The 25,067-nt window shown below is 41.0% G+C and overlaps 1 protein-coding gene across 1 annotated transcript; it reads left to right on the top strand.

Annotated features, from left to right (window-relative positions):
• Positions 1 to 304: 304 nt before the first annotated feature.
• Positions 305 to 2,180, top strand: LOC146364598 (uncharacterized). The gene is made up of 2 exons (XM_084918083.1): positions 305 to 1,602; positions 1,964 to 2,180. The coding sequence occupies exons 1-2, from the start codon at positions 343 to 345 to the stop codon at positions 1,985 to 1,987; spliced, it is 1,284 nt and encodes a 427-aa protein (XP_084774209.1). The 5' UTR covers positions 305 to 342; the 3' UTR covers positions 1,988 to 2,180.
• Positions 2,181 to 25,067: the final 22,887 nt, after the last annotated feature.

Here is a 25,067-nt window from a genome sequence, read left to right on the forward strand (position 1 = left end):
TGTAAATAAAGATCATTATTTTTGGCACCTACCTGGATTCAGTCTGCTTACTTCTCTTACCCAAATCGAACAAGTTTCCACAATTCTTGGTGCCGAAACCCGGTTGGGGAAGAGAGGAGCGTGCGGCTTGGAGGTGCCAAAGGGACGGAAGGCCAGCAGCTTATCTGAGTGACACGCCAGGCGAAGTAGAAGGTGAGTGCCACCTGTTGATTTTTATCCAAAGGCGCTAAATTGGAAGTTAAAACTAAATTTAATAATATTCACTCAGTATAGGCTTCAGAAACACACGGGATAGTAAATGGGGTGTTGTTTCAGAAAAAAGGGGGAGGGAGAGATGTACTTATGTACGTCAGCGTCAGACTGGATCCATTAGAGACAAGGCACCCGGGATGCACACAGCATGCCATTGGGGTGTCAAAGATTATACAAAAGACAGCACATATAGTGAGAGACCATCCGTTGAAGGTGTTGACCACCCACAGTGTGGTGGCATATGTTAACTCACAAGCCTTCACCATGACACCATTGACACAACAGAGAGTGAGTAAAGTTTTAGACGCTCCCAACTTGACCTTCACACATGAAGGAATCAACATGGCAGATTTAATGGGGTCAGGAGAGCCGCACGACTGTGCAAAGAGAGCTGAAGTCGACGAGAAGATAAGAGAAGACTTGAAAGCGGAACCTGTACTGGGAGCTGAAGATTGGTTCACGGATGGATGCTGCTACAGAGATGAGGAAGGATTGAAAGCAGGCTACGCGGTAGTTTGCAGAAAAGGGGCTGAATTTGAAGTGAAGGAGGCTGAAAGACTTGAAGGGCAGCAGTCAGCCCAAAGAGCAGAAGTAATTGCTCTAAGTCGAGCTCTGAGACTTGCAAAAGGAAAAAGAGTCAACATTTACACGGACTCAGCTTATGCCTTTGGAGCAGCTCACGTGGAGCTGGCCCAATGGAGAAGAGCAGGATTCAGGACAGCAGATAATGCACCAATCTGCCACAAGAAGGAAATGGAGGAACTTGAGCAGGCCTTGGGAGATCCAGAGGAGGTGAGCATCATAAAATGCAAAGGTCACTCCTCAGGGACTGGCATGGTGGCTAGGGGAAATCAGGAAGCTGATCGAGCGGCCAAGGAGGCAGCAGGCTATAAAGCACTACGACAGATGGTGCAAATAACCGTGGAGGAAGAAGTAGGAGTCAACATGCTAGAGGAGGCCAGGAAGGCCCAAGAGGAGGCGGCCCCGGAAGAGAAGGGGGTCTGGAAGAGTCGAGGAGCCTGGGAAGAAGGAGGTCTCTGGCGAGGACCTGACGGACGACCAGTGTTGACGGCCAACCTGGCAAAACAGAAGATTGCCGAAGCGCATGGGCTTGGCCATGTAGGTGTGGCCCAGATGGGAAGACATCTGTGCCATTGGTGGCATCCCTTTTTGAAGGATATGATCAAGGAGAAAGCCAGGACGTGTCTGATCTGTGGGAGGCACAATCCAAAACCAGTAATTAAGCCAGAGGCAGGAAAATTTCCCATCCCAGAGAGACCAGGTGAAGAGATTGTGATCGACTTCACTGACATGATTGATCCAGGGCCAGGAGGAGTTCGATATCTACTGGTAAGTGTAGATGCTCTAACGGGATGGCCCGAAGCGTGGCCAACAAAGAGGGAGGATGCAAAAAGTGTGATTAAGTGTTTAATCAATCATTACATCCCCTGGCATGGTTTTCCTAAGAGAATTAGGTCAGACAATGGGACTAATTTCAAAAACAAAGATTTGGCAGAGGTAGAACAGAAGCTGGGGTTGCAACACAGATTTGGCACTGTATATCATCCCCAGTCGCAGGGGAAAGTAGAAAGAATGAATTTAAACCTGAAAAATAAAATCGCTAAAATTTCTGCTCAGACGGGGCTAAATTGGGTGGCAGCTCTGCCAATTGCATTGATGATAATAAGATGTTGTGTTAATCAATCCACAGGTTTCACACCATATGAGCTGTTGACAGGACGACAGTTTCCAGGTCCTTGGACAACAGTCCCGGCGGAAGAAAGTATAAAAAGTAACAGAAACCATACTGAATGTTGGAAAGAATTAAAAGCTCTTGTGTCTAGTTTCACACAACAGGTTGGAGAGGGGGTGAATGCGGAGGACAGGTCCGTACCTGACGCCAAGGCGGTGTGGCTGAAGGTCATTAAGAGAAAGTGGAGAGATCCAAGGTGGACGGGGCCATTCAAGGTGACGGCTCGCACTACCAGTGCGGTTCGGCTGAAGGGAAAGGGTGAGACCTGGTTCCATTGGTCTCAATGTGCCGTGGCCGATGAGAGCTTACTCGAGATAAGCTCCACCCCAAGTAACACAGGGGGGAACATAGAGGCAGAATAATCCTCTCCCCCTGTGCCGCGGTTCTCCCCAGCAGTCTACCTGGGGAGACGAAGAAAGAAGAGGAGCGTCACATGCCAAGCATTAATTCATTTCAGGCTCCTAATAGGCTAGGGCTCTAGTCTAAAGTATTTCATAGTTTAAAGGAGTCGTAATAGTTTTGTACGATAATCGCATACTTTTATACTCATAACGTTATACTCTTATCACGAAGTTTAAAGTAAAAGTAAAAAGAGCCTGGGAACAGTGATCATGAAATTGTGGGAAAATTGGAAAATAACGGGGATGTTGGGGTTAATAAGTGTTATAATGTGTTTGTTTGTTTATTGGCAGACAGGTGAATTGCCCAGACGCAGAGGTCTATCCACTCCAGAGTCCAAACCGATCGAGTCGTCGAGGAAATTCAAGCGCGAGGTTGGCTCAGGTGGGAACAATTAGGTCCGACGTCTTTAATGGGAGTCCAAAATCGAATGGCTCTGGACATGTTGTTGGCTGAGAAAGGTGGAGTATGTGCAATGTTTGGTGACATGTGCTGCACCTTTATTCCCAACAATACTGCTCCGGACGGAACGGTCACTCGGGCGCTTGAGAATCTGAAAACGTTATCTAGAACCATGCATGAGCAATCAGGCGTGAACACGGGGCTGGGAGACTGGATCACGTCTGTCTTTGGGCAATGGAAGGGTGTGTTTATGTCTGCCATGTTTTCTCTTATAGTTTTTCTAGGTATATTGATGATCGGATGTTGTCTCATTCCTCTGGTAAGGCGAGTGTTGGTAAAACTGGTAAGCAGGGCCCTAGACTCTGGTTCAGCTGGTTCAGCTGGTCCGGGGTATATGATGCCATTGCGAGAGGCCGCCTGGACGGAGGAGTGAAACAAATTCTGGTAAAGGTTGGCCGATGGCCAAAGAGGAGGAGTGTGGACAAGAGATATTTTATTTTGTATTCTTATGGTGACAATTTATAATCAGAACTATCATTGATCAATCATTCATCATTGTCGAATCTGTTGATAGAATAATCTCTGAATTATATCTATGGTAATCTGATCACTTTAATTAGTCTATTGTTGTTCTCTATCATTCTTTCTATCTGCTTAAGCTGTTGCAAATGGTATCCATATCATTGTATTCACACCTCTCGAAGCTGTGGGTCCAGTAGGGCCTTCTACATTCACCTACACACATATTCAGGCCTACACCAACATGCACATAGAGAGTCATGGAAAATACGCACGTTCACACCCGCACGTATTAAGAACAGGGAGGTCGTCTCAGGACAGTCTCTCGGTTGGACACACAGTCTCACAAAGTCGCACAACATATCACACACTTGTTTGTCTCTAAAGTAGCATCTGATGTCTATATAAGGAGAACTTTTTGAACTGTTATCATTTCCAGTAAGATCTAACTGTGATGTCATCAGGGTAATATAAGGATGGGGAGCGGTCTGCTCGTTGAAGATTGTAAGATTGTTGTTGCAAGTTTCTTCCCACACTCTGCGCAAGTGTGTAAATAAAGATCACTATTTTTGGCACCTACCTGGATTCAGTCTGCTTACTTCTCTTACCCAAATCGAACAAGTTTCAACAATACATAAGCGAGGCACAGAAAGGGATGGACAAGAATACCAGAGGCGCAAAACACCAGCTACTGGCAGACCAAGCAGTCAGCCAAGACTGCAGGACCAGACTGACCAACCTGTGCACTGCCTGGATTGATTACAAGAAGGCCTATGACTCAATGCCCCACACCTGGATCCTGGAATGCCTAGAACTATATAAGATCAACAGGACCCTGAGAGCCTTCATCAGGAACTCAATGGGTATGTGGTGTACACTAGAGGCCAACTCCAAGCCCATAGCACAAGTCACCATCAAGTGCGGGATCTACCAAGGAGATGCTCTGTCCCCACTGCTGTTCTGCATAGGCCTGAACCCCCTCAGTGAGATCATTAACAAGACTGGCTACGGATACCGACTACGGAATGGAGCAGTTGTCAGCCACCTCCTGTACATGGATGATATCAAGCTGTATGTCAAGAGTGAACGAGACATCGATTCACTGATCCACACTACCAGGATATACAGCAATGACATCGGAATGTCATTCGGGCTGCAGAAGTGTAGTCGGATAATAACAAAGAGAGGGAAGGTAGTCAGAACTGAGGAGATCGAGCTACCAGAAGGCAACATTGCAGACATAGAGGACAGTTACAAGTACCTGGGGATTCCGCAGGGGAATGGGAACCATGAAGAGGCCGCTAGGAAAGCTGCAACCACCAAGTACCTGCAGAGGGTCAGGCAAGTCCTGAGGAGTCAGCTGAACGGTAAGAACAAGATCCGGGCTATCAACACCTACGCCCTGCCCGTGATCAGGTACCCAGCTGGTATAATAAGTTGGCCAAAGGAGGAGATAGAAGCCACTGACATCAAGACAAGAAAGCTCCTTACCATGCATGGAGGGTTTCACCCCAAGTCCAGCACCCTGAGGCTGTACGCTAAGCGGAAGGAAGGGGGCCGGGGACTGGTGAGTGTCAGCACCACAGTCCAGGATGAGACAACAAACATCCAAGAATACATTGGGAAGATGGCCCCAACTGACCGAGTGCTCAGTGAATACCTCAGGCAGCAGAAACCCAAGAAAGAGGAGGGAGACGAGGAACCATCATGGAAGGACAGGGCCCTGCACGGTATGTACCACCGGCAGATAGAGGAGGTGGCTGATACCCAGAAATCCTACCAGTGGCTGGACAAAGCTGGACTGAAAGACAGCACAGAGGCACTAATCATGGCAGCACAAGAACAAGCTCTGAGTACAAGATCCATAGAGGCTGGGGTCTATCACACCAGGCAAGACCCCAGGTGCAGGCTGTGTGAAGATGCTCCAGAGACAATCCAGCACATAACAGCAGGGTGCAAGATGCTAGCAGGCAGGGCATACATGGAACGCCATAACCAAGTGGCCGGCGTAGTATACAGAAACATCTGTGCCGAATATGGCCTGGAAGTTCCGAGGTCAAAATGGGAGATGCCCCCAAGGGTGGTGGAGAATGACCGAGCTAAGATCCTGTGGGACTTCCAGATACAGACGGACAAAATGGTGGTGGCTAACCAACCGGACATAGTGGTGGTAGACAAACAGAAGAAGACGGCCGTAGTGATCGATGTAGCGGTTCCGAATGACAGCAACATCAGAAAGAAGGAACACGAGAAGCTCGAGAAATACCAAGGGCTCAGAGAAGAGCTCGAGAGGATTTGGAGGGTGAAGGTAACGGTGGTCCCCGTGGTAATAGGAGCACTAGGTGTGGTGACTCCCAAGCTAGGCGAGTGGCTCCAGCAGATCCCGGGAACAACATCGGAGATCTCTGTCCAGAAGAGCGCAGTCCTGGGAACAGCTAAGATACTGCGCAGGACCCTCAAGCTCCCAGGCCTCTGGTAGAGGACCCGAGCTTGAAGGATAAACTGCCCGCAGGGGCGTGCTGGATGTATGTATGTGTGTATATATATATATATATATATATATATATATATATATATATATATATATATATATAATGCACATACACTGGTCTACATGCCCATATATAAAATACAACCTGGATCTGTTTGTTTAATTATTTGTTTGTTGCCTGTGGTAGCGCTTTCATAAAGGCACCATTTGTTGTGCTTAATTTCTGTTGTTTCAAATTCGGCACACATGAGGAATAGTAAACAGGATCATTAAAATTATTATTTATCACTGTTATCACTGTTGGCTAATTTGCAGTTTTGATTAGGCATAATTAATTTGTGTCTAAGTTTTTAAAACCTCACTGACTGGAAGTACACTCATAAAGACTTGCAGGTGTTATTTAGAGCAAAGTGTTGTTTTGGCCTTAAACTTAAGGAGCTTTTACATTTGGGAATTTTTCAAGTGGAAAAAAAAATAGCCTGAGGCTCACGGGGTTGACTATGTGACAGATTGAGGAATGAATGAGTTGTGGAACTCTAAACCTTGCAGATTGCAAAAGCAAGCAGAAAACGCAAAAGAGTTAACTCTCAAATTTAGATGAGAGTTAAAACACATGCTGTGAAGCTTAGATGGAGTCTTAGACTTTTAACACAGATGCCCCTTGATGTGGGATATTTTTGTCTGCTTTATGTTTTGCATAACTTCTAACAGATTAGTCGATGTGCCTTCATTTGTCTTGGACTCGGACAAGCAATAAAATGTATATGAATGCCAGTAAACTAGCGAGGGAACCAGAGACAGGCAGACTGTTGGAAAGAAAAAAAAAAGGAAAAGGATAAAATAGTGAATAAGGACTGATGATGAAGACTGGTCAGGGAAATGTATCTGCTCACAAGCCATTCATTTCCAATCCCCCATCCTTCGCATCTGCTCAATCTTCCTCTATTACAGGCCAGGTGTATTCCCCAGTGTGTGCAGCACCGGTGTCATTTCCATTCGACACTTTGCTCTTAGCTTCGGTGCCACTGGAAAATAACAAAACTGGAACCACAGCAGAACTTTCTGTTCCACACACCACAGGCAGAAAATTGCCCTCTTTTCACTCTTCTTGCTCCATTTCATCCAGTTGTAGCAGGGCTGCAGTATATGCTTATTCATTTACTGAGATCCATGCCAGACCGTGTCACTTCTTTTCTGCACATATATACAATTGTGCAATTCCTTCTGAATGCATAAGAAATGTAGAAATAATGAGGGACCGTGGTGTGCATTTCTTTTTAAATGTATGTAAATCAGCTTGTCTCTGTGTGATTGACATCTAATGCAAGCTGTGTTTTTGCTTTGAATGTAAATGATTTGTGGCAGACAAGGATTACAAATTATTCGCTGACTTTATTTAAACGTCTCTAATCCCACTTAATTACGTACTGGCTTCCACACTGACTGCTATCCTCGAGTTGTTTACTTAAGTCTAGTTTATTCAGATATGGCTCCTGCCATCCCATCACACCCCCACAAATAAACCAAGAAACCACCTTCGGAAATACTTTCTCCTGCTATCTCTTTCATGCAAGTGCTACTATTTATGGGCTTTGTCTCTCTCTGACTGGATTTGTGTGCGTGTGTGTATAGTTGTGTGTCTGTGCACGTCATTTTATGCCTGTGTGCGCAGTGAGTCTATATATAAGCCATTATGTAGAGTGCAAATGAGAGAGTATTATAACCTGAGAGTGTCACCTTACTTGGAAATTTTGAAATGTACTGCAGCTTTTTTTTTTAAAGAAAGAGGGAAACATTTACAGAAAACATGTCAACTTCCACTGAGTCCTGCACTGAGTCTGAAAGTAACTTAATTACTACAAATCATTTTGCAAAAGGCCTAAGCTGCATAATTTATCAATATCTCTTTGCTGTTCATGTGACATAAACCTGGAATAGGGGGTTTTATCAAGTTTTAATATAGCCACTATTAGCCACAATAGCTGCTGGCCTGATCAATGGATTGCAAAATAATTCCAATAATTGTAGTTTAAAGTGTATTTGTATTTGTTAGAAAATATATTTGCTCATTTTTTTTACACATTTAAAACATTTGAAGGGGAAAATAATCTCCTCCTGAAATGTCACTGATGAAATGTCTCCAAAACAACCTTTGCACAACAAATGTCTATGATTCATGATCTCTATGGGAGGTCCTTGCTTCTGTCTGGAGCTCCTGACAGTGTCCGGTGTGTAGTAAAAGACAAACTAAAGTAAAGTTTATTTTAGACCACTGTAATCATCAAAACACCAAATTAGTGACTATAGTTATAGTAGAAAAATATATTTCCTCCAGTAGAGTCCACAAACTTGTACAAGTTGCGCTGAAACTGTTCTGGTGTAAGATGGCGATGCAAAAACATTTTTTCCTTTAGCCTGTCCTTAAATACTCTCTAGACTGATCCCGACTTATCTTAGTCAGTACCATAAACCACGGGAACATTATAGTTTCATTCATTCTTTCTAATGCTGCCAATTATACGTGTCAGTCTTTCAAGTTCAAAGTAATTTTCTCCTTTTCACTTTCTCTGTTGTGATTTCACAAATGTTTGATCCTGCACTACAGCATTTCTCTAGCAGGAATTAAAATAGTTTGTGAAGCTGCAAGACACTTGCAAAGTTTTGAGATGCTGTAGGTGACAACTGTGACCCACTGTTCTCCTGACAGTATCACTCAGTAAGGCCTTTTAACCCCCTCTTGAACCCTCCAGAAGCGCCAGTGTACATGTATCATCATCAGTGCTGCCAAGGATAGCATGTTTCATCATCACACTGGCATTCTCTCTACCCTGGGACAGAATTCAAACATGTTGTCCAGACTTTCCATTGTACTCACAAAAAATAAATAAATAAAAACATGTTAAAAATCTATATCTCAAGAAACATCTAAACCTGACTCCTTGTGTACCCCCTCAAATCAAATAACATCCTGCTGCACCAAGCCCAAAGGACCTTAGGACCTTGCTCCAGCTGTGGAACAAATTAACTGACCGCCTGGAGGAGACGTTAGTTCATAATCATTTTAAAAATCTATACATACAGAATCCTTTTGCTAAGAAAATATCAACTTGGGGATAACTGGAGCATCACAATGGTGAAAAAAGGGTGAAAACCATTCACTACTCACGTGTGTAGTAGCATCACATTTTAGCTGACATATAATTGGCAACCAGGAAAAAAAATCAACAAGGCTTCAAAGAAGACAGAGAGAAAGTGACATTTCTGAGAAACCAGAAACCAAAGATTTCCAGAAACACAAACCACCAGGGAGAAAACTGCAGAAAAAAAAAAGGTGCTTTTTGGCTTCAATATTCTTAACAGACGTCACCAAAAATGATGCAGCTATCTGGCAAATTAGAGCTGTGTTGTGGATTCATTATTGTATTACATTTATGTATATTTTTATATTCATCAAATCATTTCCAACCCCCTCATGCTCTATAGATGGTGTGATTATCATGATTAAAGGCCACAACTCCAATTATGACAGAAAGGTGATCAGTCAGATCAACTTTAAATAGATATGTAGTATATGAACCATCAACCTCCACTTAAAATGCATCCTAAGCAGTTTCCAGTCCTGGGCGTTTTTTCCTTGTATTGTTGCAAGTTAGGAATGATAAAATCTTCTGGCTGTGCCTAAATGGCAAAGTTGAGCTGCGGTTGATCAGTCTACCCTTTTGATCTATGTGGAACGTGTGTTAAGCAAAGCGCTTCAGTTCTGCATTTTCATCATGCACTCCATGCTCTGCTGTGCTCCCTGCACTAGAAAAGAAATACCAACAGAGAATATTAACTAAACAAGATCATTTCTAAAATAGTTATGATCTTACTACAGTAAGATCATAACTATCTGAAAAACATCTGAAATTCATGATAAATGATGAAACCTGGATGTCAGTATTTCAGAAAAAGTTCACATCCCAATCTGGGGCTGCATCTGAAGTGCATCACATGTTGTTGCATTACACTTCTGCAAAGCTATTTTTAACTGAAGTGTTGCCACCCTCTGATGATGTACATCTTGCTGCTGGTGAGCTCACCTGGAGCTATGGGGTCTTATCTGCCTCTGCTCCGATTTAAACCCACAAAAGTGAGAGTGCTGCTCAGAAGTGCCTCGGCAAAGCGTGCAGTTTTGAGTTACGGGTAGGTCGGTAATGGAAACTCAGCCTTCAGGTTATATGAGTTTTCTCATCAAACCAGAGAGCATGGTAATATGGTTGGTACAGACAAACCTTGAAGGGTTGTGGTGACTGTGGAGAATCAGGATGTGGGTGCTCAGGTCACTTAAGGTTTGAGATGATGATGTAAGCAGTGAGAGAAAACATTATACTGCGGGATGAAGCCTGGTATTGCTGAGTCCTGAGTGGACGGCTGAAAAAGCAAGTCAGGAGGTGATGTGTTGGATGTTGTGTTTTCGTGTGAATTAGGCGTTGTAGATTTTCCAATTTCCTTTTAGAAGAATGTTGTTTTGAGAAATACTCAGCACGATGTGTTCTGTAAATGCATTCTTTTAAAAATGAAATTCTTACAAAGAGCAGAAATTCAAAACAATCGCATAGCAAGAATATTGTGGAAATGGGCTTGAAGCACATAATGGCAAAAATGCGATAGTACTCAGCAGACTGTTTGTTACTGCAGCACAAGTAAAGTTTCTTAAAAAGGTGGTCATTTCTCGGTCTATGTAAAATATATCTTGAATATCTTTTAAAAGTCTGCATCATTACAGGCCATTTTCTCCTTTAACCAATGACATTCGGTTTAATGTGGCAAAGAGACACTTTGAGTGATCTGAAAAAGGAGTTCAGAGAAAAACGACTGCAGCCTCACCAAGTGTATCAGCCAGCCAAGCGTTGATAGCATTATCAGAACACTCCACAGAGAGCCAAACAGCCAAACTTTTCACATCAATGTGCTGCTTCTGTTGTTTTTGTGTGCAGCTGAGAGACAGAAAGTGTGTATGTGTCTGTGTGGAAGAGCGCGAGAGACAGAGATAGATACTCTATAATGAGTTTCCATAAAGCACTCAGTGTGCTATCATTGTCGTGATTTTATGAATTCATCATAAAAGAGTGAGTAAATGTCACAGTTGAAGGTAATGGAATGGGATGCTGGGTCGAAAATGAAAGGCAGAAGAGTAAGAGAACAAAAGGGGGGGGGGGGGGGCGGGGGAGGAAATTGTGGGGACTCCTGTGATGATTCGGCTGATAACAAAAGCCACGACTGCTGTTGCTCGTGTGTGCTGTCTTTACCCGGGGAGATGTGGGGGAGGGGAGGGGGGTTCACTGGGCGAGAGCTGGCCATGTCTCTAAATAAAACACGACATTGATTTATGAGTGTGAGCCTGCTACGAGTGTAGCAGGACTCTGCAATCACCCGCACAAGTGCGCACACACAAATACACACACGCAAAATCACAGTGCAGTTAAACCACTCAGTACAGTCTTGCACTGTACATCTCAGCAATTCTACTTTGCTTCCAACAGAGCACAGCTTTGGGCACTGCTCTTTTTTTTTCTAAGAAAGGAAAAAGAAACTTTTTAGGTATTATTCATTCCACAGCTACTTTTCTTTGAGACACCATAATGCGCTCTTCAGCCTTCATCATCACAATGAAAAGGACTTCAAAGCGGGGAAATTAATTAATTAATGAAAACCAATCACTGTGCATTTGAGTTTGGAAATGAAAGTCGCTGGCCTGTTTGTGTAAAATGATTGATATGGTGGCGTTTCGGGCCCATCACAATGAAGTTTGAAAACAGAAGTGGCGAGCTACTTCCGTGCCAAGCTGACGGCAAACAAACGCTGAAAAAGCAATAAATTCTCCCTTGAAGTGCCTGTTTGTAAAGTTGTGAATCATTGATGCCGTATTAAAACTACTGCTGTTATCTGGCTGTGCTGCTTAGTGATATGCATTTGTATCATTTATGTGTCCTTTTAAAAAAGCGCACCCAAGGATGACAAGGTTTTACCAATCGAATGTATAATGTGTATAAATAAAAATGAGCAGGAACCACAAGGGTACAGCAAATATAACCAAAAGTTATAAACTGTAAACTTAAAGTTTAGGCTGTAGGTCATGAATGTTCTAAGACAGAAACAATGGTCAAATTGGGCTTCAGAACAGGTTTAAATTAGTTGAAGCAAGAAAACTAAAGAGAAGAATGTTGCACTAAATGTTTGATTGAATCACAAAAAGCTGATGATCAAGCAGTGAAAGTTACATGGTGTCCCATTTACCTCCATGGTAAATAAACAGTTGGCAAGTTAAGCTTTAATCGTGTCATTTTGGTTTTAATTCAAATCCTGTTAATGTCAAGTTCACCTTTGCTCAGCTTTGTCCTGCTGCACTGCACTTGGCATAAAATATTCTGGCATATTTCATTGCAGATATTTATCCCATTACCAGAAAACACTGGCTAAATTAGTATAAATGCCAAAATATAAACACCTTAATTAGAATAAACAGGACCAAACCAATGAAGGGTGGAATAAAACTTTTCATAATCCGATAAGAATAATTGCAAATGATTTAATCTGATTATTTTCTGGAGGTGTTCTTTCTTTGCACGATCTCAATATTGCATCTGCGAGGGTAAATGTCTCCCCTCTTTCTACAGAAACACTGAAATTGTTCTCCGCTGTGAGTTTGTGTTTAATAAAAACTCTCAAGCAATTAAGTGCAACACATTAACGGCAACTGCTGTGCTGAACAACAGATACTCTTCTTCTGGGAGCTGATCAAAAACAAGCAACAGAGAAAAGACGTCCACCTGGGAGGATGAGTTCATGACGTATATTGAACTTTTGCACCTGATGCACACCTGATGGTAAAAGTGTGGCCACATGCAAACTCCAGACCCAGCTGATCCAAACGCTTTAATCTGAATGACTTCAATCTGGATGAAAGGACCAGATGTACAAGTATTTTCAGTATCTTTAGGATACTGTATTAATATAACAATGTACCTTTTTTTTTTTTTATTTAAACATCCTGAACTAATGTAGCACATAACAAGCTGAAACAGCAGAGGTTTGTGCAGTCGTTCCACTCTGTCGGCCTCGCTTGAATGCAGCATCAGGTCCAAATAAACTGGAACAGTTTGCCAGCAGCTGAGGAGTAATCAGGACAATGAGAGGCAGCTGAGTGAAGTCAATCAAGGAAGATTTAGTACCTGTAATGGGATGTAGAGGACTCGGCCATGACAGAAATGACACCTTTTAAGTTTGTTTGAACTTCAGTCTGCTTGTAATGTGCTCAAATGTCATCCTGAAGCGGAACCAATTTAAAGAAAAGCAACTCCTTTTAAGAAGTATTTTTAGATTAATGATGTATGATTACTCTTTGTAATTTCTATACCCAGCAGTACTTTGAAAAGCTCACTCCACGATCCGTTAAATTAACCAAAGACCTTTTAAATTAAGCAAATCAAAGAGCGAGCTAACAATTAATATGGCTCTGAGAATAGCACCAGCTGAGCTGACACAAAATCCCAGGCACGGTAAAGAGAAGTGGACCACTTCAACTTGAAAACTTTTCAGAAGAAAACTGAATGTGGGAGCTTTATTGCCGTGTAATTAGTGGACAATGTACAAGCTTGATAATGACTTGAAGGGTTCCTGTAGTTTCACGAGGATGTGAAGTAAAGATTTTTCAGGGGAAGTATTGTATTTTTTTGTATCTCTTTTGATTCCAGTTTAGGTTTTGTTGTTGAATTCTCAGAGCTTGTCTGCTCACACCTATCAGTAGCACATACATGCTGTTCAGTGCCATTGCACAGTCTGTATTTATGACTTTTTTGATCCTTTGATAAGACACAACAAAAGAAAACACAATCCCAAAACGAATGTAAGGTGTTTGATTCTCCAGCCTTTGTTTAAAAAAGGGTGAAAAAAAGATAGATAGATGTGAGGTAAGAAAATGCAAAATAGTTGAGCTGACAATCAGCGTGAACATTATGGAAAATTAGCTGGTGCTGTAAGAAGGTTGCTCTGTTCTTTTATTGTTCTGAAGCCTGAAACAATAATTGTGCTTTTACTCTTTTTTCCAGCTCCTTGATTTTTATTTTTTATTTTGGTTGAAGGTTGAATCTATGTATCTCCGCTTCCGTGCATTTTAACAAATATTATCTCTCCATGCAACGTTTATCACAATTTATTCATACTTAACAGCAACCGCACTTCTAAAATGGCATCCATTAATGTGTGATATTTCAAAGCCACATCCAACAAAGGCTGCTATTATCCAGCCTTTTTCTCTCTCTTTTCTTTTTTCTCCTTTTTTTTTTTTTTGATGGAAGAACTTTGAGGGATTCGCAGCAGAAAACAATGGGACAGTAGAACGAAAGGTCTACACAGCTGCGGACAGACAAAATGAATAGACCTGGAAAAAGTCACCAGCATCACCTTTGTACCTGAGCCTCCCACTGCCACTTCACTTCAGATAAATCAAAATGCAGTCATTTTCTGTTTCCCAGTTCTAACCACGACTCTATCTACACATTTCACATCATATTTTTCTCTTAAATGAAACATCATCACTTGCAAATTAGCAGATAGTACGGCAGGTATCATAAGAAATCACTTGGTAGCTTTTGTCACGACTGATTCTCAGCGAGAGATATTTCAACTGAAAGATATTTAAAGGAGCTTGAGTTGTTTACCTAACCTCCGCACAAAAACTAGAAACACAGGGTTACGCAAGGTGACGCTAAGCTTGACACCTTTGGTGACATTTGTTTGGTCATAAAATCAGACATTTCTGTTTTATCTTCAAGAACACTTTTAGACAGTAAACAAGTCAGTCCCACGGGCAGCTCTAAGACGTCGACCTTATACGTATGGACAAAAGAAGCTTTAACAAAGAAACTGAGACCTATCATGTGACAAACTCCTTTTTTTTCACAGAAGTGTAGCTGCAAGGTGAACATTTTTACAGAGAAAGTGCTTTTTTTACTCTGATATTCATTTTTGTGGTAAAACAGCAGATGTTAATCAATATTTTTAAAACTTACACTGAACTTTTTTGTAATGATTTTCTACCCATTTTTTTATCCTCTTTCTGTATCCTGTGGGTATCATATAGGGTAGAAGTGGAGTCATGCACATCAAGAAAAGTAAGCATCCACATTATTGCCTCCTGTGATTTTACTCAGCTCCCAATTTTTTTTCTCCTTGTTGACTTTGTATGTCCTGTTTTTAAACCTATGTATTAGTTACATATATCAGTGCTTCATTTCATAACTTGGTTTTCAGTTTTTTAAACTACATTTGCTATGGCAACAAAGTTACAAAGAGAAAGAAACTCTGAAACTGCACAAAAATTCTCTTTCCCTTCAGTTTTTTGGGTTAATCTGTTCTTTGGCAAACTAAGCTTTATTTAGTTAAAACACTTAATGCGCATTTCGTGTGACTCATGTTGAGTGTGAGAACTGCAACACTGGCATCTCTCCTTCTTTCAAGTGATGTAGTTTTGCTATGCATATTTAAATAGTGGAAGCTTGTGAAAGATGTTCTTATACCAGAACCAAAAATGATAAACAGAAGGATCTTGTATGTTTTCAGAATGTGTGCTGCAGCAAGTGTGATTTTTAAAGTTTCATGAGAAAGGCGAGGGTTTAAATCTTCCTGCCTGAATATTGGATCAGACAAGCATAAGTAACAATCACTAAGGGAAAAACAGAAAAATCGTAATGTGTCAAAATCAACAAGTTCATCCTTTTTACATAATCTCTTGGTTGCACCAGTAAACACAATATACCACTTACAGACCATTTCAGCAGGTTCAGTGCATCCTCTGACTCAGGCTACAGCAGAAATCAGTCATTTGAACATGATGCTTATTCACAGCTCTTTGATGCCAACATTGCTCTGTCATGCAAAGTGGTGCCATCCTCCATGAAGTATTCAGAATCTGTTGGTGTACTGTCAAAATCAGGGGAATAAACCTGTGTTTAATCATGCAAAAACTTCTTAAAATGGAAATTAATAGAGGGCCTAAAGGTGGGAGAGAATGCAGAAATATACAAGATGCAATAAAACATGCATAAATCGCCTTTGCCCCTTGGCTCGCAAAATTGAATATGGAAAATGCATTTGCATGTTTTGGGCACTGGCAAAAACTGCAGGCCTGGAAAGATGAGCTGACTGTTCTGTCTTAAAGTGTGGGCAGAGTTTATGTATGAAGATACATATAGTAGTTTTATTATCTGTCTATATGCCACAAACACCACCTCTCACACCACCTCCTCTGTGTTCGTCTCCTTGTCTCCTGTGCACCTACTCGCATTTGAGTGGCGCTCTGAAGGTTCACTGAAGATCACATCTGAAAGCGAAGACACTGGTGCATACACCATCAAGCTGCTGCATGTGTGTGGAGATGTGGCATTTGAAAAAAGATGAGCGTGCATGTTAAAAAAAGACAAGGTGGAGGATGTGGGGGGTGCGGGGGAGGGGCAGCCGAGCGACAAAAGTACGCCAGCGTACCGCACACCAACAAAGTGCCTTGCGCCTGCCTGCTGCCTGGTGTGGGGAAAGGAGATGCGACCTGTCAGTATGAGGGGGCTGGCTGAATGACTTCACATCACCCTTTCAGCTCCAGCAACTTCCCATTTATATTGTAATGCAAATCCACGGCCTGTCCCAGATGGTGCTTTTCCAGCATCGTGGGTGCATAGAAATATGATTATTTATCCCAAGCACTTCTCAAGTCTTTAATGCACCCTCCTCCGTCTGTTTCTATCCCTTCTTTCTTCTGGCAGCAGTTTAAAGTCTGTGCAGTGTAATGTGTCTCTCCCTAATGGCAAAGGAGAAAAAGAATAGATGATAAATTTGCTGAGAATTTGACAAGGGACTACCTAAGAGATTACAGAAAAGCTGGAGAGAAACAAACCTAAGTGCATAGGTCTAAGGAAGGGAATATGAAAAAAAAATCTCAGGTAGATCATTTTCTTGGCTGAGCATTAGGGTGAGAGGCATACGCGGTAATTCTCGTGACTCAAAAGGCTTTTAATCACCACCGCTGAACAAAATATAGCCCACAAGCCCACATCAGTGCTGAACATCATATTGCTGAAAGCACATTCAGAATTTTCCCTGAATCAATTTGCCCATCTCTGCCTGTGTGGCACATGGAGGCAGGCTTAATGTTTCCTGCTTACACCGGCTCATGCTTTGGTTTTGTACCATCAGTAGCATCTACTAAACAACTTATAGATTTCACTGGATTAAACTTTAATGAAGTGTTAAATAAGAAGTAGATTTTTTTTAAAAAAACATTATAATGGATCTATTTTACAGATATTAGATACAGATAAGGACAATGGAAGTGGAAGGCAAATAATATCGACCCATACTCAGAGTTTTGATTATCCTGCTTTTGCAAATATTTTTTTATCCCACCTAAAAGTCAATTTTCAGACTGCTTTGACAGCGCTTTGTAGTCATTCTTGATGGGATCATCTGTGTGAGGTCATGCACAATAGCATAAACAGCATAGCTGTGTGAGGTTAGCACATCCTGAGGGAATGTGTGTGCTGAAATCAACTGTATACTATAAGTCGCTCTGTTATACTGTCAGCATTTCTATACTTTCATCATAACACCTTCAACAGATCTGCCGCCTGCCTCAGAAGCATTTAGGTAGCACTTGACACCTCCTATGCAGAGTAATTAAAATCACGCTCTAGTGTCAGAACAACTCATCCTACCCCCCCTCACCTCATTATACCATATGTTCTGACGAGTATTTGTACCTCTAACATCAGTTGCCTTGACACTAAGTTTGAGTGAAGCGAGGAAAAGCGTCACTCAATTATGAACATTACTTGAAGATGATGGCTAACGACAAAACAAGGTGCCTACAAACGTACAGAAGCATGAATCTCAACTATTTCTGTTTTAAAAAGGAACGAATATAATTTTGTCCGTTTTTGCCGATGGCTTAAAGGGCGGCGCTGTCTGTGGGGGTGTAACACAAAGCCACTGTCTGTATCCATGTATGCCACAAATATATCTGCTTGTGTATGTGTTCCGATTATACCAGAAGTGAGTTATTTTTTTTGAATTGTTCGAGCATAAAAAGGGGCCTAATTCAAAGCAGGGGCAAGTGCTGTGTCTACACATAAAAGACAAAGAACCAGTTTTACATTTTGTCCTCAGGCACTTCATTACCAGCACCATATCACAAAAACACATAATTTGTTCTCATTTCTTCAGTTGAATCTATGAAAAATGCCAATCATGACACAGTTTGACAGTCATAGAGTAGAATTTTTGTATCAACAAGCAGCTGTTAGCTGAAAACTTGGCTTATCTAGGCATGGTGTGCAGTGTGGCCATACGAATGTTTGAGGGGACTGGACAAGCAGCAAAAGACGAATTTGCAGGTCTAAAAATCTATCTACAGTAGATCAATAGTATCTGAAAGCCAAGTCCTTAAGAAATAGGGGGCAAAATCCAGCAAAGACCTAATGCAGGACTTGAGAGGTTGATCCATTTACTGTTCACTGAACCCTCATCACACTTTGTCTCAATGGAAAGCAAATGTGGAGAAAAGGCTAAGGTATGTCAAATTACATAAGAGTATCAATATGCAACACCCTCATTTTTCAGCATGACATATAATGTGGATTTTAAAAAATACACGCATTGTGGAACATTGTCAGTTATGGATTGGCCTCCCCAGACCCTGGACCTCAACGTTATTGAAGTAGTGCTGACAAAGAATGGAACAAAAGACAGCCAACATGCAAAGAAGATCTTTTAATGTCTCAGAGGAAGACTAGAGAATAATTTCTGTAAAGAAATGACATGAAAGCTTCCCTAGGAGAGTTCAAGCTTTGCTGAAGAATAAAGGCGATCATGACTTCCAAGCTTGTTGTCAATAAATGCCAATAAATTAATAAATCACTTTACCAATTTATCATTTTTCAAACAAAATATAAAGAAGTGAGGCATGACTTTGTAACCACAGTACAGCTTACAAAAAAGCACATTTGAGGGGAATTTTAAGCAAAGAGAAACTTTCCCAAACTTCCAAGAGTTTTGCGTTTCAGGTTTGGGGAGTATTTTATTAGTTTTTACTTGGAACTAATCAAATGATGTGTGTTTCTGCACATTACACATGCACTTTATGAATACAGCTTGTTAAACAAGCTTACCTGTTAACTTAGAAGTGCATCCTCTCTGAAAAAAAAAAAAATGGTGGCAGTGGTCAAAATGCTAATGCTGAGACTTCAAATTGCTGGGCTCATATGCGCCAGTCATGCTGACTATGTCTATCCTTTATAAACAGTCTATGCTTTTGGTCTCAAACTTCAAACTTCATCACTTCCTACTGTCAGCTCAGACAGGGTGCAGGCTCCAACATCATATCATAACGTAAAAAAACACAAATCCAAAGCTATTTTCCATTGCACGACAAATCCAGCTTTAGTGAGGATGAACCTCACAAAATGTCTAAATATTACACATAAACCACCTCGGTGTTATTCGCCTGTGGTCTGTTTGTTTATTTTATGGCGAATCATGGAAAGTCATGGTACTTTCATGCTTCTGCACAGAGCACATTATCTGCTCATATCCAATAAATTCACATTTGTTTACATTTCTAGTACTGCGGTTTTCAAATGATTGCTGCTGAAACATCTGAGATGACCCCAACATGACGGAGGGGAAAACTTCAATTTAAAAAAAGAATCCATAGCAAAACAATATCCCGATAAGTAAGGGATATCCACAAACACCATCAACAGTTTTCTTTGTGGTAGATTCGAGCGGGAAGTATCTATAACTGTAACTATACTTTATTTATATGGAAACAACCTCAAATAAGCTTTATGAATAACATATTAGAGCTGCTTCAGCATTTACCATATGAACTATATGAGTGATAACAGCTTGTTATTCACATGCGAGCATACAGTACAGCAAACATGTGGACACTAGAGAGATTTTTATTACACATCTACATGCAGATGGGTAATTTCCATAATATGCATGCCTTTATTTTTGTCAAGTTTTCCAAATAGAGTAAATTAAAGGCAATCTAACTTTGAGCAAATGTAAATGGCTTAATGGAGCTATCCCCTGTAATTGCTCCACTCAGTCAAGCATTCATTAAGTGCTGGGGAGGTTGGCTACCCTGTACTTTTTATAAACAAGTACGACAAATTTTCTCCTTGAGCAACTTTCACTTCAGATTTTCACCAATTTTACTTCTCAGATGTTTTCTAAGAGCCATAGAACGATAATATATGGAAGGATTCATTCTTATAAACAGGTCTTTGAAATGCATATGAAATTTTTTACATGCTTCTTCACTGAATGTCACCATAGATTTTATATACACTGTTTTTACTGCCTGCGGACGACTGTGTTCAGACCAGCCTCATGTTGCGACGTATAGATAATACAGCAATTTTCTTAAGTCATCTTGTGTGTTATTTAAAATATGTAATTAACTTTTCATGTTTATGGTATGTGGAGTATTGACACCCTAATAGCATCCATCCATTTGTGGGTCTGGGTCATGCAGGCAGCAGACAAACTAGGGAAACCTACACCTCCCGCTCCCAGACCACCTACTTGAGTTCATTCAGGGAGGATACTGGAGGTAACATATCCCCAGAATACCCCATCTAGGAGGGCTCCTGACTAGATGCCTGACCCATCTCAACTAGCTCCTTTTGATGTGGATGAGTAGCAGCTTTACTTTGGGCCTTCCTGATTGACCAGCCTCGTCATCCTATCTCTAAGGGAGAGCCCACCCACTCATTGGTGAATTGCCACCTTCTTTAGTGGAGGGGTTTGTTTGCCCTAGTGATTCCAGGAGCTGTGTGGACTTCCAAGGCAAACTGATGAGGGGCCAGATTTTACAGCTTGAGAAATAACAGCATGCTGTTTATATGCAATTTCATGATGTCACTGTTCTGACCCTTTAGGAGACTTAGTGGGAGTTAACAGGAGAAGTAAACATAATAACTAATGCTGGTATGTTGGTAATAGTGTCAGACACATTGTTGTTTTGTCTGTGCAATATGCATTACAAATAAACCTTACTTAATTTACTTTATTTTACTGTCCAGAAAATGTATACCAGCTCATACTGCTAGTTCTCTTAGAGGCGGTTAGGTGGATGTTGCTTTATTGAACTTAGCTGGAACTGGCGTCACACAGATATTCAAACAAGGTTGTGATGCACTTCAGTATGTACCACTCATCCCAGAGAAGCCAAGCTAACGGTCACAATAACCTAATGTCATCAGATGTGTTGTGAATCATTTCATCACTTCTAAAAGCACAAGCAATCAAATCCATTTCGGCCCCTTTTCACATCCCTGAATACAATAAAAACTGCAGAGCAAAACACTGCAGACTGCTCCAACTGAAATTACAAGCTCTCCATCCGATTAGTTCTCTTTTTTAACTTTCTAAAACAATTGCTTGTTTACTGCAAGAGCCAAGATGACAGCATCTTTATTCAATGATCCAGCCATCAGGAAATTATTGTGTTCATCGTGTCTGGCCTCTTGTCATTTCACATCACTCAGCAAACAGTTTACCTGCCCACACAAAGAAAAGCATTTGGCCAAAAGCCTGAATGGTCCCCATAGTTTGATGTCATTCACCATCTGTGCTGAAGGCAGAACCTCACTACAGCCTTATAGTGAAGAGACAATGAAAGAGGTGAACCTGGGAGGTTAATGTATACTAATACCTTACAGTACACCATCAGAAAGGAACATTGGATAAAAAGGACAAAATTAATGGGGCGTTTTTTTCTGTAGGTAGCAATAGACAAGCCTTTTAACCCATAATTAATTTATGGTTAAATTGTTTTGAAAGAAAAAGGGTCTTCAACTTCAGAGCAAGTTACAGAAAACAGTACTTTTATAGCCAGCAACTTTGGATTGTGTCAGCTGATTGATGCTTCTTTTCCACATTACTCAACATTTTCAGCTAATTAATGTTAAAAATGTAAAATGGTAGCTGCATACGTGCAGTCTGGCTTTAACATGCTTTGACAGAGAAAGAATTTTTAATTGTTTCTGCTCTTTATGGCTCCGTATTAGATTCAAATTATGGGGGTGGGGGTGTACTGAGTAATTACAGCCATGTTTATTCACAGTTACATTCTACAGTTTGAATGCAGTTGGAAAAATGAACATAGTCATAATTAAAGTGGAGCTTTTTTTAATAGTTTGCAAAAAAACACTTTAGAGGAAATTCCTGCCTGAAGTCTGAAACCCAGAGAACCCTGAAGGATGTTTTTCTTTCTTTTGTTTTTCAGGCCTTTCATTCAGCTATCTTCAGTTGTTTATTCTGTGGGTTGTCCAACCTTTGACTTTGTCTTTGGAAATTAAAATGCACGCTGAACTGGGTTGAGATTCGGTCCATTACGCAGTAGTCCACTTCTTTACCTTCACAAGGTAAAGGTGAGGTAAGGTGAGTCAGTAAAGAAATCCAAATTAATATTTTAGGTGAACAGAATCCAGCGAACTCTATCCTATCACTACTTTAGAAAAAATTCCCCCACATCATAAGCACTGTGTTCTTCCCGTAGGCCATTTGGCTAATCAGAAGAAAGTTGGTTTTGAGGCTGGTGGGCATTAAAGAGCTGAGAGCTGATATTGCCTCCTTCAGCACACAGAGGCTCAACCACTGGGCCAAATAACATGCAGTATGATACAAATAAAGATTTTTTTAAAAAACCTTTGAATATAGCTGGTATATTCTGGTAGAATCCCAGAATGAAAATATAGAGGTAGAAATGAGCATGACCTTTCTCTAGCAATATACTGGTGTATACTTGGAAACAGTGTTTGTAATTTCAGGCAATGTGCTTCACTTTCATATGAGAAAAAGATATGAGAGTTAGAAATACCAGATACTTGAAAACATAAAATTATGAAACACAAATTCAGCTCCAGTTGCAAAAGTATAATTTGGAGGAGGCGTTTTAGTCACATAAAGCCGTTAGATGTTGCTTTTAAAAATAACAATAGGTGTTGTTGTCATGGTCCACCCATCCTTCAGGTGAGGACCTGCCTTCTAGCATTCTTGTGTCCTTTTATTCTCTCTTTCTCTCCTCTCTCTGTGTAGCTGTGTGTGTGGCTGGCACTAAGCACTCTCTTAGAGGAGTGGGTGTGGTCCAGGGAGGACTCATCACAAAACTTGCTCTTCTCTCCACTTACTGCAACTTTGTCATTGTACTCATGTTGTAGTATAACTCAGGCCAAATACTTCTGCTTTGCTACGCTCACCTTTTGTCCTTACCCGAGCTTACCTCCTCCATCCTGTGGTACCACAATAATAACCTGCCTGACCCACTCTCGCATTCCTTCAGTTGGAGACCTGTCTATCTCTGGTCTATGGAAAACTGGAAGCTTGAACCTGTGCTGGAAAGGTAAAAATACCCACATGAATACCTACCTAAGGGCATTTACCTAATTGAAGTCTTTGCTTCTAGAAAAACTGATCTTGAGCATAATCTGTTGTTGCACTTACCTGAAACTTGTTAAAACTATTCATCTGTGTCCTGCATTTGAGTTCCTCAGGTTGCACTTTAACAGCTGTTCTTACTGAGCCAAATTAGCATGGCCTGCTAATTTTAGCAACTTGAATAAAAAATAGAAAACAGTGTTCTGTTTTTTTTGTTTTTTGTTTGTAAAAGAAAAGAAAGAGTCCATGCTGCAAAGTCTTAAAATACAGAATATCACTCTTACAGCAGTCTGATGCACACCTGTTAAAGATGTCCACTGAACGTTTGCTAGCTAATTAGTCACTGGTCAGTTTGAGGAAACGGTTACAGGTACTGTGTGAGAGCAATGCTAAAAGAATGAGCAGCAGTATGAAGTTGGAGGCAGAGAACAGTAAAATAAACCATGATAATCTGATCATCCCCAAACACAACATAACAAATCTGAATCTATATGGCATGGGCATCTGCTGTTTTTGACCACAGCTGTCTCTTTGTTTGAGGAGGGATGATCACTTAAAGCCCCAAGCAAAGTCAGATCGAGGCTTATTTTGAGAACAGCAGGAAGTGCAGCATCACCATCTATAGGCTGGAACGGCAACGACACTCTTGAGCCTTAACAACAGCTGCTTTTTACACAGTGCCTGCTCACCCTGCAGACACACATTGTGCCCACAAACACTGCTTTCAGAATCAATTACTCACACACCACAGGTCACATAACAGTTCATTACTGTTCAACTACCAGTGATTGTTCAATAGTGAGCCTATTACAGAGATAAACCTCTGCCAAGACAAGAGGAGAACAATTAAGACATTTTAATGATGCTTTTAATGTAGATGAAGAGATGAGTAAAAATAAGTAAATAAAAACAGATGACGTGGTTGAGAAAGAATAGGTGAAAAAGGTAAGAGAAAGATTGTAATCTGTTTAATAGAGAAGCTGGATTCTAAATTGTTATTGATCAGCTGTATTATATTAGACTTCCTGACTTTTAATCTCAATATCCCTAATATTCTAATGATCGGTGCTGTTTCCTTTGTAGCAGAACAACATTTTTAAAACTCCTAAATGAAAGAAGCGGCATGTTTTTCTCCACTGACTCATACAGGTAGTTCAGTTCAGCAATCTCTTCGATGGCAATTCACTTGAGAGACAGTCTGCAGCGTTAAAGTCTCTGCTGTAGCTAATTAGGTCACACTTGACACACCTTTTCATATCTTTCTCCGTGGCAATTATTCTAGCAGAACACAGTCATTGTAAACAGAAAGTTTACTCTTCGACTTCCTCCAGTTTTTAAATTTACTTTTTCGTTCCTTCACTTTCTTTTTCCATTCAGGTCTCCAGATTCCAAAGTCTGCCTCCTCGGTGGAAAACCACCACACTTACTTTAGGTTTCATCAGATGAAAATTGAGTTGTTGGAAAGAACATGAAAGAAAACAACAAAATTGCAACAACACAAAAAAAAGCTTCCGAACCAAAGAATCACCATGCCCTCATATAGGTAACATCCATGCAAATGTTGACCTCCTGCAGCATTTTTACAGAAATACAGAACGGTGGGTCATGAAATCATTTAATTTTCTTCCAGCCTGAATGCAGCATTGAAAGAAAAGGTCTCCGTTGCCTCTCTGAGATTTGCGCTTGACATTTGAGAAACATATTGCATTCTGTTTTTTATGGTTTCTGCAGTCAACAGACACGAGCTGTCTCTGACAGTTGGACTTTTTA

This window comes from Perissodus microlepis, chromosome 20 (assembly GCF_051167445.1).
Source record: "Perissodus microlepis isolate ML-2025 ecotype Zambia chromosome 20, ASM5116744v1, whole genome shotgun sequence".
Taxonomy (NCBI): Eukaryota; Metazoa; Chordata; class Actinopteri; order Cichliformes; family Cichlidae; genus Perissodus; species Perissodus microlepis.